General features: G+C 40.8%; 1 protein-coding gene across 1 annotated transcript in view; it reads right to left on the bottom strand.

Annotated features, from left to right (window-relative positions):
• Positions 1–2,310: 2,310 nt before the first annotated feature.
• Positions 2,311–16,227, bottom strand: part of LOC122542423 (fibrillin-1-like) — a 598,619-nt gene continuing 584,702 nt past the window's right edge. Inside the window, exons 61-63 of the mRNA XM_043680114.1 lie at positions 12,822–13,053; positions 10,723–10,900; positions 2,311–3,717 (exon numbers count right to left, since the gene is read on the bottom strand). Coding sequence (XP_043536049.1) covers positions 3,328–3,717; positions 10,723–10,900; positions 12,822–13,053 — 800 coding nt within the window. The 3' untranslated portion in view covers positions 2,311–3,327. The remainder of the gene's footprint in view (positions 3,718–10,722; positions 10,901–12,821; positions 13,054–16,227) is intronic.

The raw sequence follows: 16,227 nt of genomic DNA, 5'->3' as shown, positions 1-16,227 counted from the left end.
TACAGGAATAGTCCCAGAAGACTGGAGGATAGCAAATGTTGTTCCCGTGTTCAAGAAGGGGAGGAGAGACAACCCTGGTAATTATAGACCAGTGAGCTTTACTTCGGTTGTGGGTAAAGTGTTGGAAAAGGTTATAAGAAATAGGATTTATAATCATCTAGAAAGGAATAGGTTGATTAGGGATAGTCAACACGGTTTTGTGAAGGTAGGTCATGCCTCACAAACCTTATTGAGTTCTTTGAGAAGGTGATCAAACAGGTGGATGAGGGTAAAGCGGTTAATGTGGTGTATATGAATTTCAGTAAGGCATTTGATAAGGCTCCCTATGATAGGCTATTGCATAAAATACGGAGGCATGGGATTGAGGATGATCTAGCAGTTTGGTTAAAAGATTGGCTGGCTGAAAGAAGACAGAGAGTGGTGGTTGATGGGAAATGTTAATCCTGGAATTCAGTACTAGAGGTGTACCGCAAGGATCTGTTTTGGGGCCACTGCTGTTTGTCATTTTTATAAATGACGTGGATGAGGGCATAGATGGATGGGTTAGTAAATTTGCAGATGACACTAAGGTTGGAAGAGTTGTGCATAGTGCCCGAAAGATGTTGTAGGTTACACAGAGACATGGAAAAGCTGTAGAGCTGGGCTGAGAGGTGACAAATGGAGATTAATGCGGAAAAGTATGAGGTGATTCACTTTGGAAGGGGTAACAGGAATGCAGAGCACTGGGGTATGGTAAGATTCTTGGTAGTGTAGATGAACAGAGAGATCTCAGTGTCACGTACATAGATCCCTGAAAGTTGCCACTGAGGTTGATATGAAAATGTGTTGCTGGAAAAGCGCAGCAGGTCAGGCAGCATCCAGGGAACAGGAGAATCGACGTTTCGGGCATAAGCCCTTCTTCAGGAACGAAGACCTCCTTATGCCCGAAACGTCGATTCTCCTGTTCCCTGGATGCTGCCTGACCTGCTGCGCTTTTCCAGCAACACATTTTCAGCTCTGATCTCCAGCATCTGCAGTCCTCACTTTCTCCACCGAGGTTGATATGTTTGTTAAGAAGACATACGGTATGTTACCTTTTATTGGTAGAGGAATTGAGTTTCAGGGCCATGAGATCATGCTGCAGCTGTACAAATCTCTGGTGCGGCTGCACTTGGAGTATTGTATATAGTTCTGGTCACTAGATTTAGGAAGGATGTGGAAGCTTTGGAAAGGGTACGGAGGAGATTTACTAGGATATTGCCTGGTATGGAGGTTAGGTCTTTTGAGGAAAGGCTGAGGGACTTGAGGCTGTTTTTGTTAGAAAGAAGAGGGTTGAGAGGTGACTTAATTGAAACATACAAGATAATCAGAGGGTTAGATAGGGTAGACAATGAGAGGGTTAGATAGGGTAGACAATGAGAGACCATTTTTTCCTCGGATGGTGATGGCTAGCATGAGGGGATAGAGCTTTAAATTGAGCGGTGATAGATATAGGACAGAGATCGTTTCTTTACTCATAGAGTAGTAGGGGCATGGAACGCAATGCCTGCAACAGTAGTAGACTCGCCAAATTTAAGGGAATTTAAATGATCATTGGATCATATGGATGATAATGGAATAGTGTATGTTAGGTGGGCTTTAGATTGGTTTCACAGGTTGGCGCTACATTGAGGGCCGAAGGGCCTGTGTTGCGCTGGAATATTCTATGTTCTATTGTCTATGTACCACTATGAGGCATAAGTGCTCATACTATTGAGAAGTCAATGTTGGAAATGACACATCATAAACAAGAGGATTATGTTTTAAATTCCAATATGTACATCAATGGCAATTCTAAAGACTCAACGGGAAATTATTTCTTCTGCTCGATTTTAGTTACTAGCATCCTAATTAGTAGGAAGATCTATTAAGATGAAGATTTCTAATAAAATTGTAATTACTACGTTATTAACAGATAGGATTTTATTAGAAACACAAGAAATCTTTCCAAATATTTCTTCTGGTTAAAGTGCGTATTTTATACTGTTGGAGAGGATTTATTTTCTGCACAAGCCAAGGGTGCATTAAATTCACATTATAGATTCAAAGAAACAATAAACATGGTAGCCATATCTATGCCAGTGTCAGTCCTGTTTTTTGAACTTTTGGAATTCCATTCCAGCTTTTTCCCATGCAGACATTTTAGTTTGTGAACATTTAATTTCTGAAAGTCACATAAGCTCAATTACATTCTCAAAGATACTTGACAGGCAGGAAAGCGTGTCAGGCACAACTGCAATAGAGACAGGGAAATTGGTCCTTGTCAGAAAGGAATCATAACAGTTAACACGGTTAGTATTAAAACTGAAAATACTGTTTTATTGTGGAATTACTGACAATGAAGATCTAAACATTTGTTGATGGTGAACTGCATAAAAATATTGGTACAGTTATATGTTGGTTTACATGAGGCTGTGTTTGACAGTTTGATTGTCTTGCTTTTGAGAATGCTATAAATCCTATGACCTGATTTGTTCCTGTTCATTAAGTCCTCAATACGTATATTATTATTCACAGAGGGATATTGCATCTAATTTTTAGAAATAGTTGTTCTGAAAGCACCATTGCAACACCCTCACTCAGGGTTGAAATGAAAACATTCATGCACGCGCACACATACACACACACATACACACACAAGAGAAATCTGGTATACAAAATTTTCCATGATTAAAAAGTAGCATGGTTGCAGTATACACACACTTAATTTACATGAGTGAAAAATGCATAACTGAGTTAAGCTACTGGACTAACTTTGGTTCTTTGTTAAGTAATGGAACAAACAATCTGGTAATACTTAGACTGAGTAATTGCATTTTTGGCTACCAAGTTTGTAAAATATTACAGTGCAGTCACAATCTAGGTTGACATGTTACTAGCACCAGGTACATATATAAATGTTTGTTCTAGTGAAACGTAACTTGAAAAGTAAAACTTAAAAGATCAATAAAAGAAATGTCTTTCAATGCAGAGAATGATGTTATTGCTCTGCTAAAAATCAGTGGAAATTCTTAGCATCAGTGGTCCAACAAATGGATTGGAACGTTCATATCTGTGTTTTTCAAGATTCAACATATCATTATACAACATCTAAAGCTAGTCTTACTGAAATAGCAGCGCTGCATTTATACAAAGCCTGAGTAAGTGGTTTCGAGCTATGGTATGCATCCTGACTTTTCTAACATTAGATGTAAGCAGTGCTCAGTCATATTACAATTAATAAGAGATTGTATCCATGATATGTAGAATCTGTTTGGCAATAGAAGAGTCCGTCTTTTGGCTGAAGCAGTGTGATCTTCTTTTTCAGTATTAATGAAGCACAATCTGAATTTTCATTTGGAGGATTCCACCAAGTTCACCAGTGAGGTAGTCTTTATCATGCTTATCTTCAAGACGATCAAGTTCCTTCTTTTTAAAGAGGGGCACACTGCTTATTTCTAATGAGTAGGCTCCGGGAAGTGGCTTCTTCTTGGTCAGATGTAGATAGCTTATACCATCCTTTTGGTTAATTTTGAAGAGACCTTTTTCATTGCCAAGGTCAATCAAGTAACGTACATGATTTGTCAAGGTAGAAATAGCTGGAACAAACTGCAAGATGTGGTCCTTATTGCTGAGTTCAGAAATGTTGAGATTGAAGATAAATGGATTATCTGTACTTAAACTGGCAAGGCTCATTTGCAAACTGTCTGCATCTTTCTCCTGGGGAAAGAAAAAAATCAGAGTATAAACTTGTTGCAACAAAGTGATAATTTATTAATCTGCAAACAACTATAGCACTTTCAGCATGCTTCCAGTGTGCACCATTTGTTTATTAAAGGGAACACTGACTGGTTAACTCAGTTGACTAGATCGTTAGTTTGTGGTGCAGAGTGATGGCAACAGTGTAGGTTCAATTTCTGCACTAGTTCCTGATGAAGGGCTTTTGCCCGAAACCCCGATTTCGAAGCTCCTTGGATGCTGCCTGAACTGCTGTGCTCTTCCAGCACCACTAATCCAGAATCTGGTTTCCAGCATCTGCAGTCATTGTTTTTACCTCAATTTCTGCACCAGCTGCACCACAAACAAATTACAAAAACAGTTGACAACAAACAGTTACATTTACAGCTGCATACAAGAGACAGCAATTTTACAAGGGAGAGGAGCAGCAAAGCCAGGCCCCAAACCCTACCATTCAAACAGTTTACAGGGACATGAGGACAAACCTCAAATCCCAGTTTCACATATAAAAATATAAAGAGACATCAACAATGACATTTGTACATTAGCCAGATGTTTTTCAGATGTTACTTGGATGTAGGGTATTGGTCACATAATTTGCATTGCTCCAATTTAAAAAGAGATGCAAATGCCAACTCCTAATTCACTAAGTGACATATCTGTAAGTAAATGGTGATATCCGAATGGTGTACTATTCGTGGAATTTTGATTCCTGCGTGATTAGGGTCAGATAATGACATTATTATTCTTTTGATTTTGGCTTTAAAATATTGATATTTTGATCTTTCAAATAAAACAAAAAAAAAGAACTAATTCCTTTAATTATGGCACAATATTACGTACAAGAATTGAGGAATGAAAAATATTTCATAAACTACCATGCATCATTCTTAATAAAATTCAGTCAAACATAACAAAGGAGCAAAGTAGTCCAATCGGCCACTCAACCCTTCTTTGCCACTTAGAAAGATCATAGGAGAAAGTAAGGACTGCAGATGCTGGAGAGTCAGAGCGACGTTCCAGTCAAGAGGGCAGTGCTGAACAATCCCACCGCTCTGTGGTCAACCACTTCAACTCCCCCTCACACTCTGCCAAGGGCATGCAAATCCTGGTCCTCCTCCACTGCCAAATCAAAGCCACCCACCAACTAGTGGAAGAAGCCTCATCTTCCACCTCGGGACCCTACAACCACACAGCATCAACAGTGACTTCGTCAGTTTCCAAATCTCCCCACCCCCCTACCTCACCCCAGACCCAACCCTCCAACTCGGCACTGCCCTCTTGACCTGACCTACCTGTTGATCTTCCTTCCCACCTATCCGCTCCACCCTCCCCATCGATCTATCACAGTCACCTCTCTCCTGCATCCACCTATTGCTATCCCACCTACCTACCCCCAGTCTCACCCCCATCCCTTTATCTCTCAACCCCCTTCCTCCTCCATCTTCCTGATGAAGAGCTTATGCCCAAAACGTTGATTCTCCTGCTGCTTGGATGCTGCCTGACCTGCCGTGCTTTTTCCAGCGCTACACTTTTCAACTTAGAAACATCATGGCTGATCCAACTAGCTCATAATCTACCCACAGATGACAAAACTTCATCCCCTTACTATCAAGAGTCCAACCACTTCAGCCTAAAGAGATTAAAAGACTTTTAAATCACTACTTTTCACGAGAGAGCATCCCAAAGACTAATGGTCCTCTTTGACAAAACAAATTAATCTTCGTCTTACATCGGTGACCACTTATTTTTAAACAGTGACTGATCGATCTAGAATCTCCTACAAGAGAAAATCTTATTTCCACAATCACCCTGTAAAGACTCCTCAGGATCGCATATGTTTCAAATGAGTAACCTCTTTACTGTTCTAAACTCTAGCAAATACTTCCTAATGAAGAGCTCATACTTGAAATGTCGACTCTCCTACTCCTTGGATGTTACCTGACCGGCTGTGCTTTTCCAGCAACACACTCTTGACTCTGATCTCCAGCATCTGCAGTCCTCACTTTCGTCTAGCAAATATAAACCTAGTCCGTCCAACATTTCTTCATAAGACAATTATCATTAGTATTAGTGTGGTAAAGCTTCTCTGGAATGCTTCCAACATATTAGATCCTCCCTTAAATAAGGAGACCAATGCCAGTACTACAGATGTGATCTTACCAATGCCCTATATGTATTCAGCCTCTCTCTCAAGAAAGAATGACATTCTGTTGGCTTAATTACTTGCTGTATCTGCACACTAACTCTTTGTGGTTCATGCACTAAGACTCCCTGACCGATTGAATTTCAGAACTTTGCAATTCCTCAGCTTTTAGATAAGATGCACCTTTTTTATTCTTCCTACTAAAACGGACAATTTCACATCTTCCCACACTGTCATCCATTTGTCAGATTATATATATATATATTCCCTTCACAACTTACAGCACATTTAGCAATCCTCACTTTGTTCTTTTCATCTCAGTAACTTATGACTCAATGTTGCAGCCCCAGCATTGAACCTCGTAATCTTGCAAATTACAAAATGTCCCATGAGTGCCCTTTTTAAAAATTTCCTGTTAGCTAGCCAATCTTCTATCCATGCCACTCTTATACCATGAGTTCTTATGTCTACACTAAGCTTTGATGGAGCACCATATCAAGTGCCTTCTGGAAATTTAAGTTCAGTCAGGCAACCTTTATCATAGCATGTTATTTATTTAAAGAACTTCACTAAGTTGATTAAACATAATTTTCCTTTCACAAAACCTTGTTAACTCTGCCTGATTACCATGGTCATTTTTAAGTGCCGATATGAGAACTTGAGTAACTTTTAATGACTTCCCCATGACATTTACAGCAACCAGTCTGTAGATTCCTGCTTTCTATCTCCATTTTTTGAATAAAGGAGTTGCATTCACTATTTTCCAATCTAATGGAACCATCCCAGAATTAAGGATATTTTCAAAATTAGTCCATCAGCCCAGAGCTCCAACAATTTGCTCAATACTACATCCCTGGAGATTATAATTTCTTGGGTCTCTTAATTCCTTCTATTCCTGATTTACAGTATTTGTGGGATGATACTGCTCTATACTGTTCTATGTTACTTGTATCCTCTACAGTGAAGACTTTGTAAAATACCTGTTCGTTCATTGGCAATCTCTTTATTTTGCATTAATTTGTCCTGAATCACTTGCTATAGGAGTAAGCTTCACTTTGTTAACTTTTTTAAAAAAAAAATGTGTCTATAGGAACTCTTGCTATCTGTTTTCATATTTCTAGTCAGCTTTCTCTCAGGCTTTAATTTTCCCTCCTTACTAATCTTTCAATCAATCTAAGTTTTATTTTATGTTGTGTCTTGCCACTTTGTGCAATGACACTTTCTTCGCTAATCAAGGACAGTGGTGTGTCTCCTAGAAATTATCCTATTTTGTATATTCTGAAATATCCCCTTAAATATCTGCTACTACATCTCAACTAATCCTTTCCTTAACTTAATTAACAAGCCGACTGCAGTAAAATATTATGCAAAACCAAATAGTGATTAGTGAAAAGTTACATCTTAAACACTTCCATTTCTAGCACTTAGCACATTGAGCAGAAATTACTGTCTCCAGCCAAACCCCTTCAAATGGGGGGATTGGCAAATGTTAGCATACCTCCTTGGCTAATGCCGCATACTATCATCAGCCAGCAGGAGGTATTATAGGCAAGTCATTTGTTATTCTTGAGTTTCAAATGCCCAATGACATTGATGTTAACCTACCAGCTGAATCTAAGTGACTTTCTAAGGATTGTTTAAATAGTGTCATTACCTTAACAACTTGTTGCAATCATTTTCTCAAGATATACAAAATATTGTGAAAGATAACCGTTGAAATTTAATTTGAAAGTTACGTTTCAACTATCCTACAAAAGAAAACTCAGATTTTTTGGTCAGCAGCAAAGCCAAGATATAAATTGCTGACCACAATTTGAACGGTGCCCTTAACTTTTTGTGCTGGAGCTTTAGGGACTCTCTTTCTTGGCTGTAAAATGCAGATTTCATTTCAGAGAGCCATGAGGGCGAGTGAAAAGGTACAGAAACTTCAAGGTCAAACTTCCCCTTTATAATAGAAGTGGAAAGGATATGCCTTGATATCCAGCAGTTTTTAATTGTGCTGAGTATTTTGTTTAAAGTTCTTGAATATCTTTTCAAATTATTTTAATCTTTCAATGTCTTTTAATTGGTTGGAATATAAAAGCACCGTTGTGCTACTGAGACTTTATAAAGCTCTGGTTAGGCCCCATTTGGAGTACTGTGTCCAGTTTTGGTCCCCACACCTCAGGAAGGACATACTGGCACTGGAGCGTGTCCAGCGGAGATTCACACGGATGATCCCTGGAATGGTAGGTCTAACATATGAGGAACGGCTGAGGATCCTGGGATTGTATTCATTGGAGTTTCGAAGATTAAGGGGAGATCTAATAGTAACTTACAAGATAATACATGGCTTGGAGAGGGTGGACGCTAGGAAATTGTTTCCGTTAGGCGAGACTAGGACCCATGGACACAGCCTTAGAATTAGAGGAGGTAAATTCAGAACAGAAATGCAGAGACATTTCTTCAGCCAGAGAGTGGTGGACCTTTAGATTTAGATTAGATTACTTACAGTGTGGAAACAGGCCCTTCGGCCCAACCAGTCCACACTGCCCCGCCGAAGCGCAACCCACCCATACCCCTACCTTTACCCCTTACCTAATACTATGGGCAATTTAGCATGGCCAATTCACCTGACCTGCACATCTTTGGACAGTGGGAGGAAACCGGAGCACCCGGAGGAAACCCACGCAGACACGGGGAGAATGTGCAAACTCCACACAGTCAGTCGCCTGAGGCGGGAATTGAACCCGGGTCTCTGGCGCTGTGAGGCAGCAGTGCTAACCACTGTGCCACCGTGGGCCTGTGGAATTCATTGCCGCAGAGTGCAGTGGAGGCTGGGACGCTAAATGTCTTCAAGGCAGAGATTGATAAATTCTTGATGTCACAAGGAATTAAGGGCTACGTGGAGAATGCGGGTAAGTGGAGTTGAAATGCCCATCAGGCATGATTGAATGGCGGAGTGGACTCGATGGGCCGAATGGCCTTACTTCCGCTCCTATGTCTTATGGTCTTATAATTACTTTTTTAAGTTTGTGGCACTTTTAATATAATCTAATGTGTAGGCAAGGAAAATAAATAATAATTTCTAATTTTTCAAACACTTTGGAATGCTTTTAGATGTTTTGAGTTGACCAGCTGCCGAACTGTGGACTCTTGGATTCATTTTAGCTTTCATAATAGGGATTTTGAGTTCAAATGCTTATAGAATGGATTATAGTGGGTGGGAGTGGTGCTAATAATTCTGCAAGTTTGTTTCCTTAAAAACTTTTATATAAGAAGGAAGATTCCCAATACAGTTTCCATTATAAATAATTTCCTAAAGGGTCCCACAGCTGCTGTTAAAGATTCTTGGTATAAATTTCTGGGCAACTGAGGGGGCATCTAGACCAAGTCTCTCATGGCTAAGTCTGCACCAGAATATTCAAAAAGTGGTTTGGGCAGGATATTCGTTGGCAGGATATTCCAACTGCCCATTGGCTGTTTAAGTACTGCATATGTGTACACACCGGGACCTCATTTAAGTCAAAATGCTCAGTAGCAACAAACATCTGAACCAAAAACAGAAAGTTATATTTCAATCATTCTAAAAAGGGCTCTGACTTTTCTGTAAGTGACAAGGTAAATGTTCTGAAGAAAGGTCATTGGACTCAAAATAAACTTGCTTTCTCTCTACAGATGTTGCCAAACCTGCTGAGTTTCTTCGCAACTTCTGCTTTTGTTTCAGAGTTCCAGCATCTGTAGTTTTTTTGTTATATTTATATACAAACACCCGAATGTTTGCTACTAGTCCAACTGGAAGATTTGGGGGTGTGATAAATGCTGAAAATATCATGGCCTGAAACATGTGGCTTTTGTAAATAACAACAATTTTACTATTGGATTAATTTTGCTGAATTAAATGGTGAAAGCATGTTTTCCTTTGTAGGAGAGACTAGGAATAGAAGAGCAAAATTTAAAAATAAAGGCCCTTCCTTTAAGATGGAGATGAAAATTTTCTCTTGTGTGCCATTAGTCTATGGAAGTCTCTTCCCCAGAGAGCAGCAGAGACTGGATCTTTGAATATCTTTAAGGCAGAGTCAAATAAGTTTTTGACTGACAAGGAAACAGGAAAACAGAGGGCAACAATCAGATCAGCCACAATCTCATCAAATGATGGTAAAGACTTGAGGGGGTGACTGGCCTAAGCCATTCATGATTCATCTGTTCATATGTTATAGGTTTGACTGCAGTTAAATACTTTCAGTGAATAACATAATATTGAAGTAAATCTCTTAATCATTCGTATTCTCCCCATTTCAAATAGCATTTGCATTTACAACCAAGAAACAAGAGTAGCCACTTGTCGGTTAGAGCTGGCTTTGCCATTCAATATCATAGTTGCTCTGATTTAGCCCCAACTCTACTTTCCTGTATTTCACTGACAATCTTCCATTCTCTTGGTAATCAAGAATTTATCTACCTCTGTCTTGAAAAGACTTAAAGAATATTTCTCAAATAGTTAATCTGAGAGTTGGTTTGGTGTGATCTTCCAGGTCTTTGCTAAAACAGTTTTGGACTCTACAAGAATAAACCAACAAGAACATCCTGATTTCTTCATTTTCCCCTTTCTCCTCTGTACACACCTCATCTGCCCTTTCTTCCCACAGGAACATGCCAAGAATTAAAACTTGTGACTAGGAATGAGCTAGCCGCTAAATTCACATAATCATACTTCAAATTATCATGTATTACTGAAAAGATTCAGTTGAAATTAGTACTTTTAAATGTTTTGAAATCTCTCTGCAAAAGAAAACACTGTGTTGTCTTCTGATATATAATGGCACTCACTGCTGACCAACATAAAAGTCAGCAATATTTACCTCTGCATCATTTGAAATTATAGCTTCTTTTTCATTTGTTGTTCTTCGGGTTCTTCCTTTTGGGTAGCCATTAATTTTGCAATCATAACACGCCTCAGGTGACAGACTATTGTCCTCTGTGTCACCTCCTATTGGAAACATCTGGCCTTTGCTGAATCCGACTCCAGAAACGCAATGCCTAGTGAGAAAATATTAATTCCAAGGTAATTTAGGACTACTGAAAACTATTAGAGGTATGGGGTAAATTTTTATCATCATCATCAGGATACTCATTTAAAAGGCCACCCATCATCTGTTTAATTTTATTGAAGTCAATTCATTTAAAATCAGATAGGTTACTTATTTCTCCTTCTTACTTATCAAGATGTTGATGAAAATATACCCCATAGAAACTACATCTATAGGTAAAATGATTCACACCTGTAAAGATATACATTCATTACAATTTTTTGCTTATGAAATGCAATTGGATTTGTGTGGAGACAGAGAAGATAGGTAGAGGTTTAAATCAATCAAAGAAATAAGCACAGACAGTGAGGAGTTTCTGATTGGTCTGGCAGGCTTAGAAGTAGATAAGTCTTCAGGGTCAGATAAAACGTATCCCAGGCTGTTGAGTGAGACTAGGGAGGAAATAGCAGGGGCGTGGGCAATTATTTTTATTCCTCTCTGACCACAGAAGAGGTGCCACAGGATTGGAGCTCAGGCAATGTGGTACTGTTTTTCAAGAAGGGAGAAAGGGATAAACCAGGAAACTACAGGATAGTCAATCTAACCTTCATGGTGGGGAAATTATTGGGAAGCAATTCTGACAGACAGAGTTAGTATGTGTTTGGAGGGACAGGGATTAATCAAGCACAGTTAACATGGTTTTGTTAAGTGGAGGTCACATCTGACTAATTTGATTATTTTAAAGAGGTGGACCAGATGTTTAGATGAGGGCAATGCATTTGATGTAATCTACTTGGACTTCAGCAAGGTTTTTGATAAGGTCCCACATAAGAGACTGACAGTGAAGGTAAAAGCTCATAGACTCCAAGGAAATTTGGCTAATTAGATCTACAGTTGGCTGAGTGGCAGGATGCAGTGGGTGATGGTCAAGGGGTGCTTTTGTGACTGGAAGCTTGTGTCTAGTGGGGTTTTGCAGAGATCAGTGTTGGGGGTATTGTGAGTAATGTGGATTTGAATGTAACAGGGTGATCAGTATGTTCGTGGTTGTTACAAAGATTATTGGGATGGTAAATAGTGAGGAGGATAAGCCTCAGACTACAGGAAAATATAGATGGACTGGTCAGTTGGGCTGATCAGTGGTAAATGGAATCCAAACCAGATGTCTGACGTGATGCATTTTGGCAGAAAAAGGGAACAATGCTCTGAACCTGAGAATGCCTGAGGGAGGAGGAATCTTGGCGTGCATGTATACTGGCCCCCTAAAGTAGCAGGACAGATAAATAAAGTGGTAAAGAAGGCAGATGTGATACTTGCCTTTATTAGCCAAAACAGAGAATTTAAGAACAGGTAGATAACGATGGAACTTTATAAAACATTGATTTGGCTGCAATTACAACAGTGAGTGCAGTTCTGGAATCTACATTATAGAAGGGATGTGACTGCACTGGAGAGAGTGCACAGATTTATTATGATATTACCTGGGCTGAAGAGTTTTAGTTATATCCTTAGAGCAGATGAGATGGAGGGGGGACATGATTGAGATATATAAAATCATCAAATTTTAGATAGGAAGAAAATTTACCCCTTGGTGGAGGGATCAATGACTGAGGGCAGGACATTTCGAGGGAATGAGAGGGAAAGCTTTTTTCATCCAGAGGTGATGGGAATCAGGAGCTCATTGCCTGTAAGGCTGGTAGAGGCATAAACCTTCATAACACTTAAGAAGTATTTAGATGTGCACTTGTGATGTCAAGACATGCAAGGCTACAGGCCAAGTGCTGGAAAGTGTAACTTATCATCAAGCAATCATCAATGAAGATGCAGCATACTTCATGTCGGCATTAACAAAAAAAAACTACGGCTTAGAATTAAGTAAGGAAATAATTTGGAATAACTTAGTTTTAAATTGCAATGATTTTATCTACTATTACCCTTGACCAACTCTGTAATATCCAGGTGGGCAGCCACACAAGTAACCTCCATCAGTGTTTGAACAGCCATAGTTGCATGGATTTTTGGACGAAGAACATTCATTAACGTCATGACAAGACCCAGTCAGCTGCTCAAAAGAAAAACCTGTTGGACAAAGACACTTGTAGCTTCCCAGTGTATTGTGGCATGAAGCTCCTCCGCAAACCTGAGAATTCATGCATTCATTTTCATCTGTTGGACAAGAAAATATTATAACAATTATTTAAAACAATTTGAGGATTCAGATTTATACATTTTAAAGTATATTTTCTGTGGTTTCTAATCTCTGCCTCTCGTATATGCTTGGAAAATAATAAAACATTCAACACAAATATAAACAATGGAAATTAATAAATTGCCTATAATGTTATATTTTTCAACAAACTGAACTGTGAACAAGTTTTATTTTATAGACAAGACAATGATGGGATAGCCAGAGAATTATTCAGTAGGTCTATATAATGCCTAGGGCACAAAACTACACTGTGATAATTGACATAGCAATATTGAATAAGAAAGGTTGTCATGGCAGTTCAAAATTTGTGCCGAGAAATCAAGTTTGCTAATATGAGTTGTGTGATGAAATTTTAAATGCATAAGCAAGTGAATTTCCTCACATCCAGAAAGATTATTTTGAATAATTCTCATGTTTTTGTGAAAATCAGTTTAGGAATTGTTTTCTATGCCTTATTTTAAGAGTACTATAACTACTAGTCAATGTACTTTTTTTTTCTTGATGGTGTCAAATGCCCACCTACATTCTTGACTGGTGAATGTGCAATCTGAATTAGGGTATCCATTAACATTACTCTCAGCTGCACATGAGGGGCATGGATAGGGTAAACGGACAAGGTCTTTTCCCTGGGTTGGGAAGAGTCCAGAACTAGAGGGCATAGGTTTAGGGTGAGAGGGGAAAGATTTAAAAGGCACCTAAGGGGCAACTTTTTCACACAGAGGATGGTGCGTGCATGGAATGAGCTGCTGGAGTAAGTGGTGGAGGCTGATACAATAACAACAGTTAAAAGACATCGGGATGGACATATGAATAGGAAGGGTTTAGAAGGGCTAAGTGCTGGATGGGACTAGATGAATTTAGGATATCTGGTCAGCATGGAGGAGTTGGACCGAAGGGTCTGATTCTGTGCATCTCCACGATTCTAATTTCTAAGCCAAATTTTATTTGAATGTACATTATACTGGAAATGATTTTGTATTCTGATATGTATCGAAAAGTGTGGCACTGGAAAAGTACAGCAGGTCATGCAGCATCTGAGGAGCAGGAGAATCTTGATGGTGATAGGTCGGAGGGGAGGGTGGAGCAGATAGGTAGAAAGGAAGATGGGCAGGTTGGAGGATTGGATCTGGAATGAGATGGGGGGAGGGGAGATGAGAAAACTAGTGAAGTCGACGTTGATGCTGTAGAGTTGAAGGGTCCCAAAGCAGAAGATGCGGCGTTCTACCTCCAGGTATTGGGAGGTTTGGATTTGGCGGTGGAGGAGGCCTAGGACTTGCATGTCCTTGGCGGAGAGGGAGAGTTGAAGTGGTTGGCCACAGGACGGTGGGATTGTTTGGTGTGTGCGGCTCAGTGATGTTCCCTGAAACGTTCAACGAGTTGGCATTCTGTCTCCAAAATGTAGAGGAGACCACATCGAGAGCAATGGACAAGGCACATGAGGTGTTTTGATGTGTAGGAAAATCTCTGCCGGATGTAGAAGGATCCTTTGGATGCTGCCTGACCTGCTGCGCTTTTCCAGCACCACACTCTTAAGCATTGAACAGTCCAATTTCTAAAATGTTACAGTATGCTCTTAATGTGGAAATCTAAGTAGTAATTCATTTGAAACTCATGAGAAATGGTTGTAATGAGCTGCTGGATATATTTGCATTGAACAGTTCAAAATAATGATCTATAAAGTTGATAATTTGGTCAGCATTACAAATATCAATTTAATGCATTGTCAAAGCTGAAATCATAGACTTTTTTGCAAAGGTGTGTGTGTAAAGGAAGTTAGGAGAAAGTGAGGACTGCAGATGCTGGAAACCAGAGTTGAAAAATGTGGTGCTGGAAAAACACAGCAGGCCAGGCAGCATCCGAGGAGCGGGAGAATCGATGTTTCGGGCTTAAGCCCTTCTTCAGGAATGAGGCTGGTGTGCCAAACTGGCTGAGATAAAAGGTAGGGGGGAGGGGATTTGGAGGAGGGGTGCTGGGAATACGATAGGAGGGCGGTGCTGAATCCGGGGTTGGGACTGAGATAAGGTGCAGGGAGGGAAATGAGGAAGCTGGAGAAATCTACATTCATCCCGTGTGGTTGGAGGGTTCCTAGACGGAAGATGAGGCACTCTTCCTCCAGGCGTCGTGTGGCCAGGGTCTGGCGATGGAGGAGGGCAAGGACCTGCATGCCCTTGGCGGAGTGGGAGGGGGAGTTAAAGTGTTCAGCCACGGGGCGGTGGGGTAGGTTGGTGCGGGTGTCCCAGAGGTGTTCCCTGAAACGTTCTGCAAGTAGGCGGCCTGTCTCCCCAATGTAGAGGAGACCACATCGGATGCAGCGGATACAGGAGGTGCAGGTAAATTTGCAACGGATATGGAAGGATCCCTTGGGGCCTTGGAGGGAGGTGAGGGGGGATGTGTGGGCGCAAGTTTTGCACTTCTTGCGATTGCAGGGGAAGGTGCCGGGAGTGGAGATTGGGTTGGTGGGGGTTATATGGACCTGATGAGGGAGTCGCGGAGGGAGTGGTCTCTCCGGAACGCTGGTAGGGGTGGGGACGGAAATATATCCCTGGTGGTGGGGTCTGTTTGGAGGTGACGGAAATGACGGAGGATGATACGATGTATCCGGAGGTTGGTGGGGTGGTAGGTGAGGACCAGTGGGATTCTGTCCTGGTGGCAATTGGAGGAGGCAGAGGTGCGAGAAGTGGAGGAAATGTGGTGGAGAGCATCGTCGACCATGTCGGAGGGGAAATTGCGGTCTCTGAAGAAGGAAGCCATCTGGGTTGTTCGGTAGTGGAATTGGTCCTCCTGGGAGCAGATGGGGCGCTGGCGAAGGAATTAGGAATATGGGATGGTGTTTTTACAGGGGCAGGGTGGGAGGATGTGTAATCTAGGTAGCTGTGGGAGTGGGTCGGTTTGTCGTAAATGTCTGTGTTGAGTCGGTCGCCCGACATAGAAATAGAGAGGTCTAGGAAGGGGAGGGAGGAGTCTGAGATGGTCCAGGTAAATTTGAGGTCGGGATTGAAGGTGTTAGTAAAGTGGATGAACTGTTCAACCTCCTCATGGGAGCACGAGGTAGCGCCAATACAATCATCGATGTAGCAGAGGAAAAGGTGGGGGGTGGTGCCAATGTAGCTGCGGAAGATGGACTGTTCCAC

The sequence above is a fragment of the Chiloscyllium plagiosum genome, chromosome 40, assembly GCF_004010195.1.
Source record: "Chiloscyllium plagiosum isolate BGI_BamShark_2017 chromosome 40, ASM401019v2, whole genome shotgun sequence".
NCBI lineage: Eukaryota > Metazoa > Chordata > Chondrichthyes > Orectolobiformes > Hemiscylliidae > Chiloscyllium > Chiloscyllium plagiosum.
Note: the sequence above shows the minus strand (reverse complement) of the source record. Positions and strands in the feature narration are given on the sequence as shown.